At 40.3% G+C, this 24,048-nt stretch overlaps 1 protein-coding gene across 2 annotated transcripts; it reads left to right on the plus strand.

Moving 5' to 3' along the window:
- Positions 1-615: 615 nt before the first annotated feature.
- prkcq (protein kinase C, theta) lies at positions 616-23,762 on the plus strand. Of its 2 annotated transcripts, none has more exons than XM_065951274.1 (18): positions 616-679; positions 6,880-7,249; positions 12,841-13,040; positions 15,146-15,206; positions 17,087-17,267; positions 17,360-17,391; positions 17,502-17,587; positions 18,379-18,508; positions 19,307-19,416; positions 19,548-19,677; positions 19,769-19,938; positions 20,621-20,794; positions 20,893-20,984; positions 21,638-21,700; positions 21,820-21,958; positions 22,124-22,312; positions 22,553-22,681; positions 22,848-23,762. In XM_065951274.1, the coding sequence occupies exons 2-18, from the start codon at positions 7,132-7,134 to the stop codon at positions 23,004-23,006; spliced, it is 2,163 nt and encodes a 720-aa protein (XP_065807346.1). In that variant the 5' UTR covers positions 616-679; positions 6,880-7,131; the 3' UTR covers positions 23,007-23,762. The 2 variants fall into 2 exon arrangements, with proteins under 2 accessions (XP_065807346.1, XP_065807347.1); XM_065951275.1 differs by lacking the exon at positions 616-679 and adding an exon at positions 4,293-4,483.
- Positions 23,763-24,048: the final 286 nt, after the last annotated feature.

Here is a 24,048-nt window from a genome sequence, read left to right on the forward strand (position 1 = left end):
CAGTAAAAATATAAATACAAAGGTGTGCATACAAGCGATTACTCACAGTATATTTACCTCTCTGCAGCATGATTTTCATCATGTTTTCTTCATTAGTGTTAAAACAAGAATTGTATTTTTTTTAAAAAACACTCATGCTTTGATTTGGGTTAACTCATCTTGGCTCACTGAGTGTGTCCTGTGAGTTTCTCTTCTCTGTTTGAAGTTTCACTTTGTGTGTGTGTGTGTGTGGGGGGGGGGGAGGTTAACTCAATGACATGTTCACTGTCTGCTCGGAAGTTGCATCATCTCAGGTATAAGTTACTTTCTGGACAAAAACATTTGCAATAAAGGGCAATTACATTTTTTCTCATCTATTTATTTTAAATTAAATGACCCACAGATGCAGCGTTCGCAGCATTTAAAATTGGCCTAATTTAATCATAGTTCTTACGTTATATATCTCTATATTATAATTATAAAAATAAACAAACAAGTCAACCTTTAAGGTAAAAAAAAATAAAGTTGTTTTTACATTTTTATTTTAACACCATGTTGTGTTATCACCGACGGTCATTGAACGCATCGCCGTCTCACGGTTAAATGCAGCGTCCCCGCTCCCCCCCCCCTCTGTCACAGACACGCTCGGATAGAGAACAGCTTCTGTCTGCGGATACTGAACTTCAGAGCTCTCTTAAAGGTTCGTTTCTACAACTTTGTTATCTTTTCTCCAAACTTTTAAATATTTGAGACGAAACTCTCTCTGCCTTTTTTTTTATTTATTTTTTTTTTACACCGCATAAAGCAAACAGTTAGTTCCTATATCACTCGGTCATAGTCACAACATAAACCGCAGTTTTATGTGTTTGACATTCAACATATGGTAAATTAGAGGCTTGGCGGTTTCTATTTAAGTCTTCTTTGTTTGAAAGTAAAAATAATAGCTTGTTGTTGTTGTTGTTGTTGTTGTTGTTGTTGTTAGCGTGTTGGGCTGCATTACAAAGTTATGACTGGCTTGTTAAACAAAGGGATGCACTCTGTAGTAATTAAATGTGATGTTTAGTATGTATGAGTGACTTTTATGTCACTTAGGAAACCACTGTGCAGCAAGCGTATGAAATCCTGCTTTAGCTATAGAGGTGTTATGATGAAAAGCTTCACCTTAAAGTGCACACTCACACAGGCACCCACAGCTCACTGCTTTAAATTCAGTGTAGAAAGTATTTACAGCAGGTCACGTATATGTATACTGCACAGATGTATTACACAGTATGAGCTCACCATGCTGCATGTTTTAAGTATGCACAGCTTCAACATATGAAAGTGCAACATGTCTACACTATTACTGAGACAGATAGATGGACTGTGACATCCTTAAATCAAGAGAGTCAACATAAACAACTTCCACTAAGTACTTTCAAATGTGATAAAGTGCAGAACTGAAGTACAATAAACATGCACGGGGAGTATTGTGACTGCAAATCTGAGTCACTTTGCAAACATGTTTTGGGACTTAAATCCCAGCAGTCATGGATTATTTTCACAGGAGAAACAAATATAAATTGTACCTTCTGTTTTTGATGCTGTGTTAATTTATAGTCTGAAAACAAAATGATCTGTGAAGGGTCACATCGTTGTGCAGGTTTACTCTCTTTCAACAAGTGACCACTTCAGGGACCCTTAAAGTGTCCGAGCAGATTTGGTCAAAAGGCTTCTGTCACACACATGGACCTCCTGTCTATAACAACAAAGATCTCCCCGTCGCCCCCTCCCCGCTGTCTTCAAAAAGCTTCGCTGCACACACACACACACACACACACACACACACACACACACACACACACACACACACACACGAACAGTTGGCCTTGATGTCGCTGGCACAGAGGGTCAGGTGGGAGGTTCAATCGACTTTAACCTCCCTCTTTAAAAGGTTCAGAAAGGTCTGCTGTTGGCACACGGGCACTTGACCTTCCCTGTGACTCCCCATGTGTGTGTTTGAGGATGGGGGGGTGGGGGGGTGGGGGGGTGGCATTTGAGCGCCCATGGGTGGTGTTTATGAAGTGGATCAGTCACCTCAGATAGCACCCTGATGCCTGCACACAGTAACATGTGTTTACTCTGTGCTGAGAAAGAAGACGAGATGTGACGGCGTCCTTTGTTGAAAAAGGTGTTTACGTCCTCATGTGTGGAAAAGCACATAAGACTCCATCAGCTGCTGATTTGCAGCCGTTAATCCGGCTGATTTTATGTTAAAAAAAAAAAAAAAAAAAGTGGTTCTCAAAAGGTTTTAAGGGTAGAAAGTTCAGCAGCTTGTTTCAACAATGACCCCCCGTGTTTCTGCGTCTGAAATCCTCTTACACTCAAGAGTTGTTGCGTCACCGGGGAAGAAAGACGGCATAGACGGGAGGAATTCCACAAAGACGTCACAAGCTTCAAACTTTACATCATACGAGCTGTTGAGTAAAACCGTCCATATAACTACGTGCCTCTTCAGTTATTGTCAAATTATGTAACTTCTTGCAGTGCAACCACAGATAATAGTACCGGCTTCCTGTGCATGATTAAGGAATACAAATCATCTACTATTTCTCATAAGTAACAGCTTTGAACTGTTTTCTTATAAAACTAAATAATGCTGCCTCTTTCCCCTCCCACTCGCTGCAATGCACGCCTCATTTTGTGCTATATAAGTTGTGTTGAGTGGGTACGATCTCCCATGAGGAGTGAATAACGCTTCATGGCAAAGCATCTGGCCAAGAGTCTTGAAGGCAAACTCCTCCTGTCGCCATTCTTAAATCATGGCAGAGGCGGAGAGACAAAGAGAGAGAGAGAGAGAGAGAGAGAGAACGAGGGCCGAGTGAGCATACAAGTCGGCGCCAAATAAATCTGAGCCTGCGGGGGCAGTTAACAATGTTTCATGTTTGTTGTTCTGAATTTATTCAAGATTTAATTACAAAACAACAAAAGCTCAAATCAGTTTCACTTTTATCTTTAGCCTGGTTCAAAGTCAGAGGTAGCGTCCTTTTGAAGGACTCTGAGTCCATCGCTCAGGACAAACAGAAAAGAGAAGATCTAGGAAAAGAAAAAGCTAAAGACCCAGCTCTTCCATGAATACCTACTAACTTAATGATGATGGTCTCCATATTATTGATGATGATGATGGTAATGACGATGGTTTTTGTTTGATAACGACGACTTATAAGATGGTTTCTATACTGATTAGAGCTCTCAAGAACTGCCCTCAATGTTGTGCTTTGCCTCTGGTCACTTCCTGTCAGCACCTGTGTGTCCAATCAGACTCAAAGCTGATCGTTTGCTCTTACTCACATTGTTCCCTTTTTTCTAGATCCTTGCTTGTGTTGTTCTTACTCTCTGATGTACGTCGCTTTGGATAAAAGCGTCTGCTAAGTGAATTGTAGAATTAACCCAACTTTTTATCGCTAGCTTTTTATATTTAATTGGAGCCATTGTTGGACGCTTCAAAAGACCCCCGTCTTGTTTGAATTGGTACGATCTGGAGGGTTCAAACAACAACAGGACGTAGTCAGCAAACAGGGTTAATTACTCGTTGCACCACTTCTAATGCTTGTGCAAATGTTCTTCGGCGCTGGACTGACTTTAAGCCCCTCAAAATGCAGTTTCATGGAGGGTGCCTGATGGACTAGTGGTTAGTTTGCACGCCCCATGTACTCAGGTTATCGTTCTCGAGGCAGCGGCCCGGGCTCGACTCCTGCACGTCATTCCCGTCTCTCTTTTTCTCCACGGTTTTAAACTCTTATCGACTGTACTATTTGAATGAAGGCCCCAAAATAAAAAAATCTTCTGAAAGGTGTTTTATTGTAGCACTAGAAAAATAATAATTTCTCCAGAGATTTTATATCTATCAGAGCTCGGCCGAAAAAAAATATCTTAAATGGTTAGCTTGATTATTAGCTCAAGTCCTGTGTCTTACATAAGTTACCACTTCAATCAATCACATGAGAAATCAATGTAATGGATTTTCATCTTACATATATGAGGATAACTTATTTATTTAACAATGTTTCAGCTTGAAGAGTCTTAGTTTAGGTTCTCCCGCTCACTCTCCTCTAGCCACCTTTAAACATTTCGATCAGTCCTGTTGTGACTGTGTGTGTGCTGTTTATCTATCTAGTGTTTTGAAGCAGCCCCACCTGTGAAGCTTCACATTTAACCGCCCAGAGACAGGAAGTAAAGCAGCGGAAGTTTTCCTCCCACCAGCCCTGCATGAAGGCAGCAGCAGCAGCGTCACAGGTTCAAACTGCACAGCAGGCTGCAGCTCTGCAGGTTTTATTATATGTTTGAATCAGTGTTTGTTTGTAGAGGAAGGTGTGGGTGAGGATTTCAAAAATATGCACATTTATATGCATATGTTTATGCAGATGAAGGCAATTATGCAAGGATACATTTAAGGAAAAGGGAAGCCGATGCGATTTAACTGGAAAAGACATAAATGAACACGGGGGGAAATAACAGCACAGAAGTGAGTATCACAGTTTGAACCTTTAAACCTAGAAATGGTTCAGCCAGCGCCTACGTCAGAAGTTTTTGCTTATTATGATGTTGTTTTTTTTGTTTTGCTTTGAGGTTTTGGGCACTTATAAATAGACAATGCCGTAGATAACATCGACTTTATAAAACATGGATGTAACCTCAGAGAAGTCAACCATTTGTTTCTCAAGAGGGGATTGGTCATAAAAAATACTAAGAAGACAAATAAAGTTCTTAAAATGTATTCTGGTGATGTAAAGGTTAACTGGTGCCTGAAATTAGTTTCATTCAGAAATTCAAAACAGAAAACAGTTTCATGATTTTTCATAGATTTTTTTTATAAATGAACAGATAAAACATTTTGGTCTTCAACTTTTTTTTAATTAGGAAATATAATTAAAGTATTCCTGAACACTCCAGAAGTGATCTGACCTCTGAATCGTTTTGATTTTTGAGATACGTTTTTGTTCTTGAGCCGTGTGCAAAGTGGTTTTAATAGTTTCATCTGCACTAGAAATGCACGCCTCCATCATTTCTCTCCGCTTCCTTTAACACTTTGTTTCCTTAAATCCTGATCGACCTACAGGTTATGTAAGTTATTCTAAAGCTTTTATGTTTTCATTCATTTCATCTATTCAAACAGGATTATGCAAAACGAGAACCACCTACAGTCATATTGCAGAAGCCCTCCCAATCCCCCCCAGGTCCAGCACGTTGGCACAACAATTTACACGCTATGTAATGCAGCGTTATGACATCATCACCATAATATAACATTAGGATGCAAAAGACACAATCCGCAGCTCTGTGAATGCTGGAGCTGTTATGGTGGTCATTTCAGATCAATCTAAACAGGATTATGTAAATCACAGTCTCCCACGAGTAGCAGTGGGAGGTCCGCTCTCACAGAGTTTATATAAATTATTGATCAGCGCAGTTTTAAACTACAGCTGAACAACATACACAAGACTAAATGTCAAACCACAGAGACAGTAAAGTGAAGCTTCATCATCTACGCTACATCATTAGTTACAGCAACAAGGACGGAGTCATCAAAAGGATGCAATTAGAAAATGATAAAATAGTTATATTGAAATGATGATTCAGGATAAGTGATGTTAAACGTCTTGCTGTCAACGACTTGGTTGGAGGGACCCCCCCCCCCACCACCCAATGAATTATTGCCTAAGACTCCAACAGACTCTAGAATCCCCCCTGGTTGGGTCTTTGTAGATCATATAAGAATGAGTAAGGTCTTAAACCTGTTTTTTGTAAAGCGTCATAAGATAACATTTTTTATGAATTGGCGCTATACAAATAAAGATTTTTCAATATATTTTTATGAAAACAAGTTCAAGACATACAGGGCAATTGGGATGCAGTCAACATTTTTCTTTTTTCCCCCCAGAAACATTCAAAAACCCAGAATCACTTCACCTCCCAGTCCAACAAATAGACGTCCTGAGTTCAAAAACAAGAATAAAAGTGCAAAAAATAAAATACAATAACTTAATAAAAATAAATAGATAAGCATGAAAAAAATAAATAAAAGTACATTTGAAAAGAGTAGTATCAAAATAAAGATTGTTTGATAGATTTTACAAAATGTCGCAACATTTAAGGAAACAGGGGTTGCAATTACGAATCACAAATCTTTCCCCTCCTGCTCTACTTTGTGTGTTTCTACGTCCGTCTCATCTCGACTCCTGACTCAGGGTCAGCTGAGTTTACTGTAAAGGTGACTCGCTCCAGCTTCTGAAAAAATGACGCCAACAAGTATTGCGGACTGCGGACGTGATCTGCGTTTAGTATTTCAGCGCTATAAATACTCCCCCTCTCCCGGCCTCCTTTCCAACACTGGGACTGACACACACACACACACACACACACACTCACATACACAAACGCACAGAAAAACACACACACACACACACACACAGCTCCCCAGTAGGCCTCAAATATCACATCGACCGTCACTGAGTCGAAGACTGAGCCGTGAAAACTGCTGCAGAGAAGGCTGCATGAGTGTTTGTGTTGCTGATCACACAAAGACAAAGTTGGAGAGATTTCAAATAGAGGGTTGTGTTTTTTATGACGGTACTGAAAGTCTCTGCCAGGAGTGACAGCTGCTGTTTTTTTACGAGTCCTGAAGGCGTGTGTGGGCCTTCATTTGTGTTGCATTAGATACAGATGATGGTTTGTGAAGTTTCACTGATCAAACCTTTTATTTCCAAACTGAATCATTTATTAAGAAATGTTGAGCAGGGATTTCCTTTAACATAAAGAAAGTCTGCAGATAGAAACTTGTTTTTGTGGTGACGGTGTCAAATGTGATGAAACACCTCTCTTTGCTCTGTCTCTCTCTCTCTCTCTCTCTTCCTCTCACAGGTTGTTTAAAGCATCAAAGGCAGAAAATATCCACCCCGCCTCCTCCTCCTCCTCCTCCTCCTCCTCCTCCCCCTCTTTGCTCTGCCAGCCTCTTTTTCCTCTGGAGGAAAAAGGGCCAGTCGGCTTTCTGCTGCGGTGGAGGAAAGGTGGTCGACACCGAAGCAGCATTATCGTTCTGGCATCCTTGCGAGGTTTTCCTCTGGAGAATATTTGTGACACAGCCAGAGAGTTAAAAAAAAACAACCTGCAGTGATGTCGCCTTTCCTGCGGATTGGGTTCTCCAACTTTGAGATGGACCCTGGTTTGGCGTACCACGAGGAGGTGCTGAACCCGTACTGTGCTGTTTACATGAAGGAGGCCGTAGACACAGGTGAGTCACTCTACACCCTCAACAGTTTCCAGGAGCCCCGAGAGTTTGACAAACTAGTTCTTTCCCAGGTAGTCTTTCTTTCTTTTTAAGATTTTTTTTTTTTTTAGAGATAGAACAGTGTATAGAGTCAGACATCTGGGGAGAGAGAGAGAGAGGGGGATGACATGGGGGGAAAGGAGCCCCAGGTCAGATTCAAACCTGGGCCGCCCACTGTAGAGGACTTAAGCCTCTTTATAATAAGGCAAGTGCACTAACCGCTAGGCCCAATGTGGTCTATTTCTAATGTAGTAAATATTAATAACATTCATGTTTCCGCTGTTATCTGATCAAGATAGGAGCACTGAAGATATCTAGATTAAGACTTTGACCTGAAGTGACACTAGAGTTTTGAGACACATTGAATTGGTCAAATTTCTCTCCAGTTACTGAGTAACTTCCCTGATTATGAACATAATGTTACGCTGCTTAATCGAGCTTAATCTCTGAGTCCAGTCTCAGGTGTCAAAGCTGTTTTTACATCTCTAACATTTTAATTCTCTTTCTTAAATAGGAACATTTTGCACCCGTAGTTTCAGACATTTCTCACTTTCTTTGATTGGTTTAAACTTATATCAACAACATGTATTTCAGTTGTTGCTGTAGGAAAACATACGCTCTATAAAGAAGCACTGACTCTTTCTCCTCTGCCTCCCAGGAAGTGACGCGTTCGATGTTTTAGAAAAAGCAACAACAGTGGGTGTTTGGGATAAATATAGAAGTGCAGAAGTGGAGTCTTTATTTTCTAGACTTTTGTTGGAAAGATGTGCAAAACGTCCGAGGATTAGTCGGAGGAATGTTTACATGGAACATGTAAATACTTCAAATTCAGCTGTATTTGTTGAATATTGTCTGTCTTATGAACAGAAGCTTATGAGTCAGCAAAGGCTAAACATACATGCATACTGTAAAACTGACAGGGGATCTCCGGAATAGGATGACAGGCTTCAAATAGTTGGACAAAGACAGATAGTAACGGAAAAGTGAGCAGCTCCAAATATTTAAAAAAAGATCATTCATTATTAGGATTGTAGATTTTTACTACAATGTGTGTGTGCACTTTGGGAGACTTCCCTCAAGATGACAGACGTGCGAGCAGATATCTTCGTCCTGCATCTGTCTGCCTGTAACTGCTGGTGGGTATTAGGACGAAGCTAAAAAAACAGAGAGAGATCGAGAGGAAAGACAGAGGAGGGCTTCTGATGTTTCCTTTTCTCTTAAAACCACAGACGTGTCTCTACGCTGTAGACTTCTTTATGTGTCACTGACTCGCTCTCAGGAGACGAGCTCCTTCAGTTTCACTTCTCTTTGACTCGATTCAAAATCTGCTTTTAGGTCTGAATGACACTAAACTAAGAATGACGACTTACAGCCACCATTAGTCATCGATCAAACGCTTACATCTTTAGGGTTACTGCCGAACAGAGAAGATAACCGCCTTTTTTAAACCTGAATAAAGAAGTGAAACAGGATCAATTCTAGTTTTTCCCTCAGTGTCCCCCTGAAAGCATGAGAACGTTGACTTGTGCTTTTAGTGGTTTCAGCTGTCTAAAGATGGCACCCTGCTGACTTTTCAAACTGAACGATGATGCTTCAATACTTTCCCTCCAAAACAAAAGAAAGTTCCCATCATGCACGCTGGCTCATCTTCAGTTAAAAGTGATGGAAAGCTTCAATAAACATCTTTTCCTTTGCAGTCCTCTTCAAACGTAAGAGACCCTTTTTAAAATCTTTTAATCTGCAGCATTAATTTAAAGGCCCAGCGTCATTTTGTTGTTTTCAGACACAGTCATCTTCATCGGCAGCCAAACGCACAAACTCAACTTAAACAACGCCAACAAACTTGTTTTTATACAATAAAGATTACAAGGCTAATGACGTGTCATCTTACACCAGTATCTGAACTTTTATTTTAAAATTAAAACTCTTAGCGTTGAAGTGGTTAAGTTGCAACAATCTGCCACTGAACCAGGAAGTGTCGCCTCAACAAATCAGCTTTCTGTCTTTACTCATTCATGCCTAGTGAAGGTGTGTGGTCAGGTGAAATGTGTTTCCAGCCGCGTTATTATGAATGGTGATGAAGTTTTTGTTTGGTTGTTTTTATTTCATTAAGACAAAGAATTGGGTTGCTATTAAGGCTGTCGGCGTTAACGCGTTAATCAGGATGCGATTAAAGGCTTTATATGTGATTTTTTGATCCAGCAGATGTCGCCCTTGAGCACCAGCATGAAACCAAAACAACTCGCGCTGCATTGTTGTGTTAGCATGCTAATGCTAGCGATCTTTATTATGCTGGTATCTTCACACTGCATGTAAATTTACCTGAAATGAGCGTGATCTAGAAACACAGTTAAGCAGTGAGTACAGTATGTTATTCTTCTTTTCTCTAGTCCCTCAATTAAACAACTTTTATACACGAGGGGAGGAGTCAGCCGGCCGTCCTGGCGATGTAAACAAAGTGAAGATAGGACTCTGAAAACTCTGAAAACATCACAGACAGTGGGACTCGGGTGTTACACCCATTGTAGACAGTCATGACTCACAGAGTTATTTTCAGAGGAGATACTTGATTTCTACATTTAAGTGTAAATAAAGCAAATAAAGACTTTAAAGGTTAATGCATTTTTTTTTTTTTTTTTATTGCATCGACCTTTAGGTTGACCTTTAGGTGCACTGTAACTAAGTATGTGTCTCCCTGTAGTCACAATAATTACAGAGTTACACCACTGCTCCTCTCTTCAAAATATAAACCTCCCAGACGGCTCAGTTTACAAGTCAAAAGTCAGATCCACCTCATTACATCTGACATTTCATTTTGTTTACTGTCCTCTTTAGTGGTCTTCATTTACTTTTTGATACATAACAGGTTCAGTTTTCTTCATGGTTAAGTGCAATCCGTTGTGTATTTCTACCAAAGACAAACATCTATAAAAACAAATATACGTTTTTTTATAAAAAGGCCAAAAAAAAGGTCAGTCCTCCTTCTAACAGCTGCTCACTGTGGTTTTGCAACAAGCAGAAGTGAACAGTGTTTATTGGGGGCAATTTTAATCAGAGGATTAATCCACATTTGGGAACTTGGCACTGCAGGACGGTGTGTGTGTGTGTGTGTGTGTGTGTGTGTGTGTGTGTGTGTGTGTGTGTGTGTGTGTGTGTGTGTGTGTGTGTGTGTGTGTGAGACTTTGTCAACAGTGTGTGCTCTTTTTAATTAAGTGCAACAACAGTGAGACCCCTTGATGGGTCTTTAAACGGGATGGCTGTTGGTAGAGTCGGTCGTCTCTCAACCGGAAGGTCGAGGGTTCGATCCCCAGCTCCTGCAGCAACACGACCGCTGCGTCCTGGGGCAAGACACTAAACCCTGAATTGCTCCCGCTGCTTCCTCGGCGGTGTATGAATGCACATGAATGGATCAGTTACTTCTCGGTTACTATAGCAACCACTACCATCAGTGTGTGAATGTGTCGGTGTGACAAGCTCAAGTCCATTTACAGGGTGTACGTTTGTGGAGCTGAATAGTTGATTGCCCCATGTACGGAGGCTATAGTCCTCCTTGAAGCGGTTGTGGGTTCGAATCCGACCTGGGCCATTTGCTACATGTGATCCCATATTGTCTCCTCCCAACATTTCCTGTCTCTCTTCAGCTGTTCTATCCAATAAATGCAAAAAGGCCCCAAGAATAAAGTTAAGCCTTGGATTAACAGACATTATTGACAATATTTATAAAAGTTTTCATCGTGTAGTGGAGGTCTGCTACTCTTCCAGTTACTGTTTGTGTGTTTGCTCATGTAACTGAATCTTAGCAGTTTCCTTTTTTTCGTTTTATATCCGCCTGTTGTAAAATGGAAAATCGTGTTTGACAGCATGTACCTGCAGTCAAACAGTGGCCCATTCTTGGTTAACTTCCACTTTTTTCTGATCCTATTCAAGTGAGGCAAACCTGCTGAGTCAAGGCTCCAAAACGCTGCTAATAAACTTTCATTAGTGAGGGATTTGATGTTTAGATTAGCGAGGGCTTTAGTGTGAAGGATTAGGTCCAGCTGTGGTGTTGTTTGAAACTTCTTTTTTAGTATGAAACTAAAAAAATTCATTAACTTTGAGGTTAAGGACTCAAACAAAAACCCCAAATGTAAGGCTTCATTTAACAAAAAGAAAGAAACTTCAAAGCAGCAGAGGCTTGAAAGCCCACCTTAATCTAAATGCCACCCTGGTGCTTTTCCACAGAACTACACAGGAACTGACAGAGTATCTGCTGACATAAAAGACGTGTCGCCTCTCTCACTCTGCACAACGCCGCACACACATTTCTTGCAGAGTGTGATGTCGAGTCAGGAGCGACATCCCCCTCTCTGGGTTCTTAAATCTGCACAGACAGCAGCAGCTGCGATGAGCCGGTGATGATGGTAACGGCCGCAGATCACATTGAGAGTATAAAGCTTAGCGGGCTTTATTGTTGAAGCAGCAGGATGGCATGTGGCCATTATGTAAGTGGATATTTAGGATGTTATTTCAGAGGAACATCAGCAGATGTCAATTATGAAATTATTTGTGTTTTTTCGGCCTTGTAATGCGAATCAAAATCTCTCAACACTGCGAGACGATAATCACAAAAGGTCTGCTTAACACGGGCTTGAATTTTCTCAAAAAATCCTGCATCGCATACTGAATGTATCCGCCCTGAAATAACAAGAGGGCAATAAAAGTAAAGTCAGCAGTCCAGCTGCGTTTGCACATTAAGCACATTTTCATGCATGGATTTGGGCTTTAAATGACAGCTCACAGGGCTGAAAAAGAGCAGTTAATCCCCTGAGAGTGAAACCCGATCGCACACCATACATTCATCCCTGATCACTGGATTAATTCATGGTGTTGCTTTTCAACCCTGGAAAATCTCCTCCACCTTCAGGATGTTTTCAATCAAGTTGCACCATGCTCAATCAATAAAGAAGTCGGCTGTTGATATTCTATACGTTCAGTTTTGTCAATAATTCTAATAAAAGATTAACATATTACTTTGCTATGTTCTTATCCGCTCTGCAGGGGCCCTGGCCCGTTTCTCGTTGTGAAGACGATGATTTTAACTTCGGCGTAATAAGAAACGAGAAAATACTAAATGTCTGTACAGTTTGGCATATCTTCAGTTCAACACATAGTTTTGGTCTTTTATTGAAGTACAGAATACATCTGTTAGTGTCTTTCATCAGGAAATTTAAAAAAAAGACTGTCGGGTTGTAGTTGCATGTTGACACCTTGTGTATTGCCAGTAAGAAGATGACGTTGAATTTGCTGACAAACAGGATTTCTTGGTATTGAAGTAAAAGTTAAAAGTAAAAATGAAAATCATCTCGTGAAGCTTTGGTTTCATGTGAGAGGTTTCAAGAGACTGTGTATTAAGAAGGACGGAGAAAACAGCCACATGGGAGTGAAGCCAAAGTACTTGCCGCTCCCCTGCTGACTGGGTCCATGTTTTTGTTTTAAGGAGTTCTTTCGGCTGTAACATCATGAGCCTTTCGCTAACGAACAGCATTTTCTCTGTATTCCTTTTTTTGTTTCTTTAGAAAAGGGTCCAGTGTACAAACAGAAGAAGCCCACCATGTACCCCCCGTGGAGCACCACGTTCGACGCCCACGTCCACAAAGGGCGCATCATGCACGTGATGGTGAAGGACCGCACGGCAGAGCTGAAGTCCGAGGCCATGGTGGCTCTCGACTCGCTCGCAACACGATGCAAGAAGGAGAGTGGCAAGCTGGAGATCTGGGTGAGTGCATGATGTGGATGTGTGTGTGTGTGTGTGTGTGTGTGTGTGTGTGTTTGTTTGTTGTACTCACTGACCAGCTGTTTGAGCAACAATCCAGACAGGCTGTCTCACTTCAGGGTCAAAACACCAAATGTTTTAATCTGTAATCCACGTTTTAGACATGGAGAAAAAAAACTCACCAGAATCACTGTTTTAAACCAACAGGCGTTCTTCCCCTGAAGAAAGTTATTTTACTGTTTCTAACATCTGGATAAATCAGGGGAGTTTCGCTTGAGTTGAAGCTCTAGTCGGCCTTCTCAGTTTGATTTAAGATCATAAAACTCAGTCTGAGCTGTCCTCAGTGAGACATTTTAAAACAATACTAAAAGTTTAAAGGAAAGTTCAATGACATGAATACTGTCGACGACCAATATGCTGCATTCTCTGGAAAGCAGAAGGAAACAGCGAAAGTAAATATTGTAAACATTGAGGGAACTTTAATGACCTTTAAGTCACTGCAAACCTCAGTGTTAGTGCTGCAGCTGTTGGCCTGTGGCCTGCTAGCTCGTTATATAGTAACCCACTTACGACCACAGGTAACACAAACCACAGCATGAACAAGGACAGTTGCATCAATTTATATCAAAATAACTCCTGGTAAAGCGTTTTCAAATGTCTGATGACTCACCCTGCACTCAGGGGCGCTTACTGAATTTCGACCAATTAAATGAGGCTTGACAAATCCTTGTCAAAGTCATCGCTGCAGTTCGCCATATTTGTTGTGATGCGCCCACTTTTCAACAATCTAATCAAATTCATCCTAACGTTAGGTCCCGCCTTCTACCTTGTGATTGGTTCTATCCAGTTTCAGTCAATAATCACATCTCAACACGGCCGTTAGGTACTCTTAGTTCTGTTTCATGGGGACTTGAAGCATGATGGGAAAGTCTGATGGGCAAATAATGACCCCTAATATCTCCCATGCACCAGAAGACTTTATAAAAACCATAAACTATAAAAAGTCTTAAGTCACAGACTGAGATCTTGAGAAGAGTGGGGATCTTGCTGCAAGACTTCAGTACATCTAGATTCCTTTTGAGATGATTTCCCATCATGCACTTGGTGGAAATGTACTATAATTTTAAAGCAGGAGGCTAAACGAGATGGAGTTGTGACAAGTCGTAAGAAGGTTTCTGAGGGTGAACCTGCAGAAGGATCCTTTCAGTAACTGTTCTATATAGACACTCATCGGGGATTTCATGGGCTGCGGCAATTTCTGTCCTCGTTTTTTCCTTCTCCACTCTACAAAGTGGAGGACACGTCTAAGAGGCGTTCTCGCTCTCTGCACAGCTCCACCAGTTTCTCCTCCTTTTCTCATCATTTGGGGGTTTGTAGACAGACTAGGGACACATATTCATGTTAGAGAAACATGGTTAAGTGGATTTTGTATACTGTGTCTCTGACTAAACAATAGACTTAAAGACTCCTTATCCTAATTTCCTCCTCCTCATTCTTCCTGATCTACAAAGAATCAGATTTTTCAATCAGTCATACACATCATAATGAGGTTATCGAGGCCAGCAATTCTCATTACTCAATTTATTGTAACACATCAGATCAATCCTTGCCGAGAAGAGATTTTCATTTCCCTGGAAAAGATTTGGCTTTGAGTGACTCTGCAGACTTTATTCCAACTGTCTCTCAAAGCTAAGTAAGAACCAAACAAACACATAAAGTCAAGTGAATGAATCAAATCAAACACATTCTGGGGCCGAGTATCCTCAGTCTGTTCCTCTGTTTGTATGTGCCAGACAGCAAGCCTGCTACCGTGCAGCCAAACAGCTTTACACACATCATCATCATCATCATCATCATCACCACGTCCTTCCCTTTTTTGTAATCGACGTTTTTCTCATTAATTTCTGCCTGAAAACATTTCTGTGGTTTCAGTGGTTTCATACACAAAGGTCATACATTTCACATTTATTGTAATATAGTCTGTCAACTAGGTCCCTTTGGTTTAATCTATTTTTAGATTTATGGTAATGCCCCAGTCACACCAAGATGAACTTGTTGTTTGTGTAAACCTGCTTTGCAACAAACCCGATTCTGTTTCCGATCCTCAGCTGGAGATGAAGCCACAGGGCCGCCTGAGGATGGAGGCCCGATATTATCTGGAGAAGAGCGGTGAGTGATTCAACTTTCTGCGGCTCCATCAGATACTAAAACGACTAAATGCTGTATCATTAAGGGGTTTGACTGCCGCCAATAAGAATAAAGAAAAATGGCCAGATAGAAAAAGTAAAGCTGAGATGACAGTTTTGATGATATGCAGTTTTCATCTTTAGGAGAAGACGTCTTTGCAGAGGTCCAACCAGAAATAATTTGTCTACCACCAACTCCTTTTGCTGTTAATTCAAATTAAATCAAGAGTTTTGTTTCTTGAAGCATCTATTGTATCATTCCTGTGCCCAAGAGATAGTCAGGTCATTTTTAAGGTAGTAACTTTAATGTGGAAGACTTCACCACATGACAGTTTTTATAATAGTTTTCTATGATGCAGTTCTGAGCTCTTTTGGAGATGATATTTGTGGGATTAAAACAGGTTCAATACAGTATAAATATAGTAAATGTCATCATCGAATACAAGCAATCATCCAAATTGTCTGTGTAGTCCTACAAAAGCCGGCATCACGCCAACCCTCTTGAGTTCATGAAGCTTAATCTTCAAAAGCCTGATTACATTTTCTCAAAATAAAAACGTCATTTATTCCACATGCTGGTACAAAAAAGATGCATCTTGCTCCTCTTATGGCTGCTTTCCGTGACATTAACACCGTGTAGAGGCCCGAGGAGTCCCCGAGGACTTAAAGAAGACATCTCACGTCTCTAAATATAGAAACACGGCTAATGAGAAATCAACAGGTGGCGTACAGACTGGGACCAAGAGGTTATTTGATCTGGGGGACTTCCTCCTGAACGTCATGCAAACACACACAAACACATGCACATGAGCAGTTCATGAGGTTAAATAAAATATTATTTTTTACTGGGGTTTTATGTAATAATCATAGAAATGCCACTTTATGGTATGAGCAGCTAAATATTGCCTCCATTGTTGGAATCAGCAGAGCTTTCAAAACACTTTCAAGAGTTCAAATTGAAGATCTTCAATGTAGTCATGGTGTTAAAGGAACTCAATTTGTTAATTCTCAGCTATAACTCAAACTGTCCTTTCTACATTTGCCTTGATTATATGAGTTTAAAACAATAGACACTTTATATGCAAGGCTATTTCCTCATGCCTCCAGTCTTTGTGCTAAACTAGGCTAATCTGATCCCAACTACAACTCTGTAGTTTCCTCCTCTGGTGTAGCTGGGGTATAATGTGAAGAGTTTAGAGTTCATGTTTTAAAATGCTGCTCAAAGATCTAGACTTCAACCTGGGCCGTTTGTCTGGAGTACTTTTGCCTCTAAACATGGGGCGTGAGCAAATAGCTAGGCCGTCTGCGGCCCCTTTTTGTGTGCGTGTCATTCCCAAATCTCTCTCCCCACATTTCCTATCACTGTCAATAGCTTTCCATCCAATAAAAGGCCAAAAGCCCTCGAAATAATCTTGTAAAAAGAATGGTGAAATTGTTCATCCCTACAGACCACTAACACGAGAATATGAATATTATGATGTAAAAAGATATCAAACTCACTGCTTAGTGTAAATTGTGAGGTTAGGCAACACCTCCTCTGATTGATTATCTGGTGTTAACGCCTCAATTAATTAAAGTAATTAAAGATTAAAGTTTGAATCAGAATATTTTTAAACCTCAAGTTTCTAGAAAACTTTACAGAACAATGGAGGGTGTGACAAAGGAAACTGACTCATCTCTAGACTCTCAAAATGAAAAATATGTTAGTAAGAAGTAACACTTACCAAACAACAAAAAGATGAGAAACTGAAACACAGGTGTGAAATCTTCTCAGCTATAAGAAGCGCTCTGACCACAGAAATTTAGGCAAACAGGATTATGTCTTTTTCTTTTTTTATATAAAGGTTGTATGATGTGTTTCAGACGCTGCAGGCCAGACTGAGGAAGACCCCGAGTCTGAACGGGAGAGGGAGGGTCTGTTCGCCCTCCACCATCGGCGAGGAGCCATCAAACAGGCCAAAGTTCACATCGTCAAATGCCACGAGTTCAGTGCCACGTTCTTCCCTCAACCAACCTTCTGCTCTGTGTGCAAAGAGTTTGTCTGGTAGGCAGCAAACTGATACATATCAAACCCCCTTATCTCTCATTTTCTCCATTATCATATGAGTCACTTCAACCTGTTTTTATCCACCACAGGGGTCTCAACAAGCAGGGCTACCAGTGCAGACGTAAGTATCTGAATATTTTCCACTGGCCTTCTGGATGGAAAAGTTCTAATTCTCACTTCTTTTTTCCTTTTCCTGTGTGTCTAACTGTGTCATCATTTGTTTTTTTTCAGAGTGCAATGCAGCTATTCACAAAAAATGCATAGACAAAGTCATCGCCAAATGCACAGGATCAGCCATTAACAGTAAAGAAACAATGGTAGGTGACACTACAGACGCTCTTTGTTCACTATTACTCATCTGTTCTTTAAATCTGTCAGAGCATAAGAGATTTGATCACGTGATCACGATGTGGTTAAGCTTATTATTAATAGATAGCAGGTATCATGACAGACATTTTTGTCTCATATTCAGCTTTTATCTTCTTGCTCTTGTTTCACTTCCTCCTCTAATGCATCGCATGAAACCAAAAGAAAAGGAAAAAAAAACTCATGTAGTAATTGACATTCTGTGTTTACACTTTCTGGAAACAGAAACTTCTGAAACTGCAGGGCTGGATCTGTACGAGTATCTTGTCATTAAAGGCTTTATATGCGATTTTTTGATCCAGCAGATGTCGCTCTTGAGCACCAGCATGAAACCAAAACAACTCGCGCTGCATTGTTGTGTTAGCATGCTAATGCTAGTGATCTTTATTATGCTGGTATCTTCACACTGCATGTAAATTTACCTGAAATGAGCGTGATCTAGAAACACAGTTAAGCAGTGAGTACAGTATGTTATTCTTCTTTTCTCTAGTCCCTCAATTAAACAACTTTTATACACGAGGGGAGGAGTCAGCCGGCCGTCCTAGTGATGTAAACAAAGTGAAGATAGGACTCTGAAAACTCTGAAAACATCACAGACAGTGGGACTCGGGTGTTACACCCATTGTAGACAGTCATGACTCACAGAGTTATTTTCAGAGAATATACTTGATTTATATATTTAAGTGTGAAAAATCACATAGAAAGCCCTTCCTCTTGTGTGATATTTTGTGCTGTGTTGCAGACCCACAAGGAGCGCTTCAAGATCGACATGCCGCACAGGTTTAAAGTCTACAACTACAAAAGTCCCACCTTCTGCGAACACTGTGGTACTCTGCTGTGGGGGCTCGCCAAGCAGGGGCTCAAATGTGAGGGTGAGAGGCAGGAGATTTATCATTTCTGTCGTTTAATGTTAGATAAATGTTCTGTAAAGAAACCTGACTGATGCATGTAGAATTAGGCCAGGCGTGAACTGTGCGATTTCAGCACGATGTAGACCTGTTTTTTAAGTCGCATGACTAATTTAACAGTTGTTAGTTTTGCAGTGTACAGGGGGGGCACGACGGCTAATCCCGGCCCGATCAGCTGCTCCTGTTTGTTGTAAAATAGGAAACATAAATACAGATGCATATCTCAGGTCACGGTTCAAGGACCATGAAATCTGACGTTTCCATCTAACCGACCTTTATCGGGTATAATCGGTCGTTTAAACGTTGTATGCTCAAATGAATGTATCAGCATAAAGCGTGGCTTTATTGTCGTTTGAATTCACTGAACACCAGCAATGATCGAGTCCACAATATGACAGGATATCTGTCCAACAGCTGGTTCAACAACATTTGCTCCAAATATTGCATGTTCTGGATGTTCGAGCAGAAACACACCGCAGCTGTCATAGCAGCTGGCAGAAGAAGTGCTCGATAGAAAACATGACCATGCTCATACAATCTGAGTAAAAGGAGTTAGGGTTATTTTTTCTGTTTTGTGTTTCATTTGGAATAAATAAGGGAAAAATAAATCCTCTGTAATAGAAATGATCAACCCATCAGTCAATTTAAATAAAAGGTTATTAGCTTTATCTTGCATCAGTGACATTTTTAGATACAAAACTGTTGTCTAATGTATTTTAATAATATGCTTACATGTGGTAATGGTGAGTTTTTTGTGTGCAGAATGTGGCATGAACGTGCATCACAAATGTCAGAAGAAAGTAGCAAACCTCTGCGGGGTGAACCAGAAACTGATGGCTGAAGCTCTGGCCATCATCGAGAGCAAACAGCAGGTCAGACACACAAACCTTTCTGCTCTTTTATAATCAATTCACACCATATTGAAGCTCTCAATATGTGGATCATATTATACCAAAACCAGCAAAATCTCATTGTGATGTCGGTCCTACCTTTTTACTTTTAGGCCAGGACCACCAAAGACACTGAAGTCATCAGTCGAGAAGGTCCGGTGAGCGTCAGCCAGCCGGGAGTGGTCCGAGCTCCGTCTGGGTTAGTGACTGGTGTACCAGCCACAGCTACACCTGCAAATAAAGGTAAACTACCAATCAAATCTCAGTTCATAAAAACTCTAATTTTCTTATTGAGAATCTTTTTAATATTGTGTGGTCGCTTCCCGACCTGCAGACACTCAGGGTGTTTCATGGGACGGACCAGCAGACGGCAGCAAGTTGATCACAGAAGAGGTGCCGGATGAAGAGCCTCTGTACGCGGTTCCCAGGAAGGACCACCAGCCCAAATTCAACGTTGATGACTTCGTCCTGCACAAGATGCTCGGCAAAGGCAGCTTTGGGAAGGTACCGGACATAATCTGATATACAGAAAAAAAAAGAGAACAAAGCAAACTCAGCACAATTTTAATAACAACAAAATGAGCTCAGGGTTAAGAGTGAAGCTCTCAATCATGGTAACTAACTTCCTCTAGTTGAGTGTTTTATCCCAGCAGCAGTGTCTATTAGAACTTTTACTATTGTTTTGTGTTTTACTTCACTTTTCATTTTTGCTTTTACGTGTTTTTATGATGTTTTGGATGTAATGTATTTTGCCTGATTTACTGTACAGCACTTTGGTCTGCCTCGGCTGTTATAAATGTGCTATATAAATAAAGTTGACCTGACTTGACTTGACTTGAGGCATACACACAGAAAAGACTGAAGTCACAGTAGCAGAGTCTAGAAAAATATTTGAGTGTCTTCATGGAACTTCTTGCAGTTTTTTATAGTTGTTTGTTTATTTTCCATTAGTCACCTCACCTTTGATATTCATTTTTTACCCCTTTCAACATCATGCCTCAAACCAGCAAACTGTGTCTTTGTTTGTGCAGCCCGTTTCTAAATAAAACCTCTGACTTCTACTTGCTTTTATGTAGGCAGGTTTTTACATCAGCCCGGAAAGGGGGCGTAAGAAATGAGTGAACAACAGAAAAGAAAATATGTCAACCTCAAAGCTAAAGAAGTTATGTGTTTGTTAACTTTTCAGGTGTTTTTAGCAGAGCTGAAAAGAAGCGGGCAGTTTTACGCAGTGAAGGCTCTAAAAAAGGACGTGGTGTTGATGGATGATGACGTGGAGTGCACCATGGTGGAGAGGAGGGTCCTCTCTTTAGCCTGGGAAAACCCTTTCCTTACACACCTTTACTGCACCTTTCAGACCAAGGTGTGAACCGTGTTTAGTCAGGACACTCTCACAGCTCATCCATACACATTTCACGCTAAACCTCTACCACCCTAACCCGTCTTCATTTTTGCGTCCAGGAGAACCTGTTCTTCGTGATGGAGTATCTGAACGGAGGAGATCTCATGTTTCACATCCAGACCTGCCACAAGTTTGACCTGCACCGAGCAACGTATGTATCCCAAAATCTACAACATTCAACTTAAAGCAACCACAGGTTAAGAAATAAGCCAAGGTGAAAGTTTCAAAATCCTCAGTTCCTGGAATAGCCAAAGTCAAAGTTAATATATCCAACTCTACAGCAGAAATGTGTTCACAGACAGGTACAAAAAAACAGTTTTGCTCAGTATAGCTGATTTCCCCATTTGCGTCAACTTTGGGAGCACATTTGATAAATAGCATTAGTTTGAATTATCTTTATTTAAATTGACCGCTTGGGTATTCTCTTTATCAAGCAAATATTATCTTCTTTAAACGTCTAGCTCAGAAAGAGAGTGTAAGATGCAAAACTTGAGGCATCAAATGGTAGTACACTAACCAATTGGTGCCAGCCCAATTGCTACGTCTACTTTTTTATAAAGTCTTTGGATAGGAAACACTTTGTATGAACTGGGAGGGTTTTTTTTTCTCAGATCTGGGTAGATTCATTTCACTTTCTGTGTGTGTGTTAGCTTTAACTTCATGCCTTTCAGTGTTGCTGTGACTTATTGAATAATGTCCCCTCTTTTCGTCATCCATTTGTTTTTTTGTGCTTCTTGGCTCGACAAATTTGCATCGGAAAAAGCTAAGGAAAGACAAAAACTAACAATTAGTATCTTTCCGCAGCTTCTACTCAGCAGAGATCATATGTGGGCTTCAGTTCCTGCACTCTAAAGGAATCATTTACAGGTAGAGTCTCAGAATAAACCACAAACAGAAATGAAACTGATGATGACTAATACACAAGAGGCCAAACTGAGAACTATGCTCTTCATAAAACCTCTTTATATCCTGTTGTTTCTCTTCAGGGATCTGAAACTGGATAATGTTCTGTTGGACTCTGAGGGTCATATAAAGATAGCAGACTTTGGCATGTGTAAGGAGAACATGCAGGACGAGTCCAGGACATGCACCTTCTGTGGGACGCCTGACTACATCGCTCCTGAGGTGACCACAGACTATATCTAATGGAATCATAAATAAATGGCTGTTTAAAAAAAAGTTGTATCCCATGTGGCAAAGATTTTAAAAGGCATATTAAGAAAAGCTGTACCCAAAACAGAGACGAGGACGACGGTTATAAAAGATTTGTGTTGTGAAATTGTGTCTTAGATCCTGCTGGGTCAGAAGTACAACAGTTCAGTGGACTGGTGGTCATTTGGAGTGCTACTTTACGAGATGTTGATCGGTCAGTCTCCATTTCACGGCCGTGATGAAGAGGAGCTGTTTCAGTCTATACGCACGGACAACCCTGTGTATCCACGCTGGCTCACAAAAGACGCCAAGGACATTCTGGTCAAGGTCAGCAACTGTGTTTGTTGGTGTGTTTTGATGGCTGTGCTTTCAAGGTGTAAGGAGTATTCCACTATTTCATCTCTAGCAGACTAATTCTTGATAAAAAAAAAATCTGTTTAATTCAGTTTTGTTGGATAAGAAGAAGAATATAAAAGAGTAAATTGATTGCTGGTGACTTTAACTTGACTACCTATATTTGCATGAGGCCTGAATATCTAAGGGTCATGTGTTTTTTTCTTCCTGCAGTTGTTTGTAAGAGAGCCTGAAGAGCGTCTAGGAGTGAAAGAAAACATTAGACAACACAATTTCTTTAGCAGCACTGACTGGAATGCTTTGGAACAACGGCAGGTGGCGCCACCATTCAAGCCAACTTTAGTAAGTAGATCAGTTAATGCACAGCAGAGTCTCACTTTAGTCAAAAAAGACATACTGCAATAATAAACAATGTTTCTTGGTATTATGACATTCTATTCAACTGGACAAAAATAGTATTGTTAAGTTGTATTATGGTTATTAAAAAAATTCCCCTCCACCCTCACAGTCGTCGCCCAGTGACTGCAGCAACTTCGACAAAGAGTTTATCAATGAGAAGCCTCGGCTGTCGTGTGCAGACCGGACGCTTATTAACAGCGTGGACCAGACGATGTTCAGAAACTTCTCCTTTGTAAACCCGGGGATGAATCGGATCGCGGCACACTGAACAACAGACCGACAACCTACTACCTACAAACAAGTCACAACCAGCACTTCACAACTGTACCTGAAACAAACTACAGAGACTTCAGACCATGAATGTGACACATTTCAACTGTATCGAATAAATACTAATAAGAGGGTGTTCTTGATGTAAGGCACATACAGGGTCTTTGTTGTAAATCGTCCTGTCTCTCCAACTAATTGAGATTTAAGAACATTTTGGATCAAACAAATACAGTTAGACGTAATATAAAACAAAGCTCCCCTATAAATTGTCTTTTCAATCTCTTATCAGTATTAGTCATGAAAGCAAGACAAACTAATTATTTTCTAATAAATGCATATCATTCATTTAGATTAATTCATTCTAGAATTAAAGTTAGGGTGTCATTATCAATAGAAAATATGTTGTAAATAACTTAGTGCCTCATAATAGTTCTCACAAAATAAAAACTCAAACTATAGTCTTGTTATAATAATTATCATTCTGTCTTATTCCATAGCTCCACATTGGTTGTAAAAATCTTTTAACAGTCCTTTATTGTGTAAATACAAATGTGTTGATATTCTGTATTGGATGTACTGTAGATCAGCTAATGTATAACAACGTTTTTGTTTACATGTGTTCTCTTATTGTACCTCAGGAGTCTTATTGATGCTGTAAATTGAATCGGGTACCTAGATCCCTGCGTACTGTAGATTTTATTGTTCTCTTTATTGTGAATCACGTACAATAAAATGTGTTCGTTTTTTTTCTACACATCTGTTTCTTTTGTTCCTTATTAAGGAAAAGCTTGGCAGATTTACTGGAGTTTGGATATGGATACCAGAGGAGACCCATGTCAGGTTTTCCACACAACATTGCATACGAGATTTAAATGACAGAAACCTATGCAGAGATTCAAAAAACTCACATTGTGTTGGGATTACTGAAAATGGTCTTCCATGCTCACACACTGACATACAATATCTATATTGGCTTTTTTTATGAGCAACTTTAATCCCAGAAACACAATGTTGAATTGCACTGGTTTGAAATTACAATC

Source organism: Labrus bergylta, chromosome 23 (assembly GCF_963930695.1).
Source record: "Labrus bergylta chromosome 23, fLabBer1.1, whole genome shotgun sequence".
NCBI lineage: Eukaryota > Metazoa > Chordata > Actinopteri > Labriformes > Labridae > Labrus > Labrus bergylta.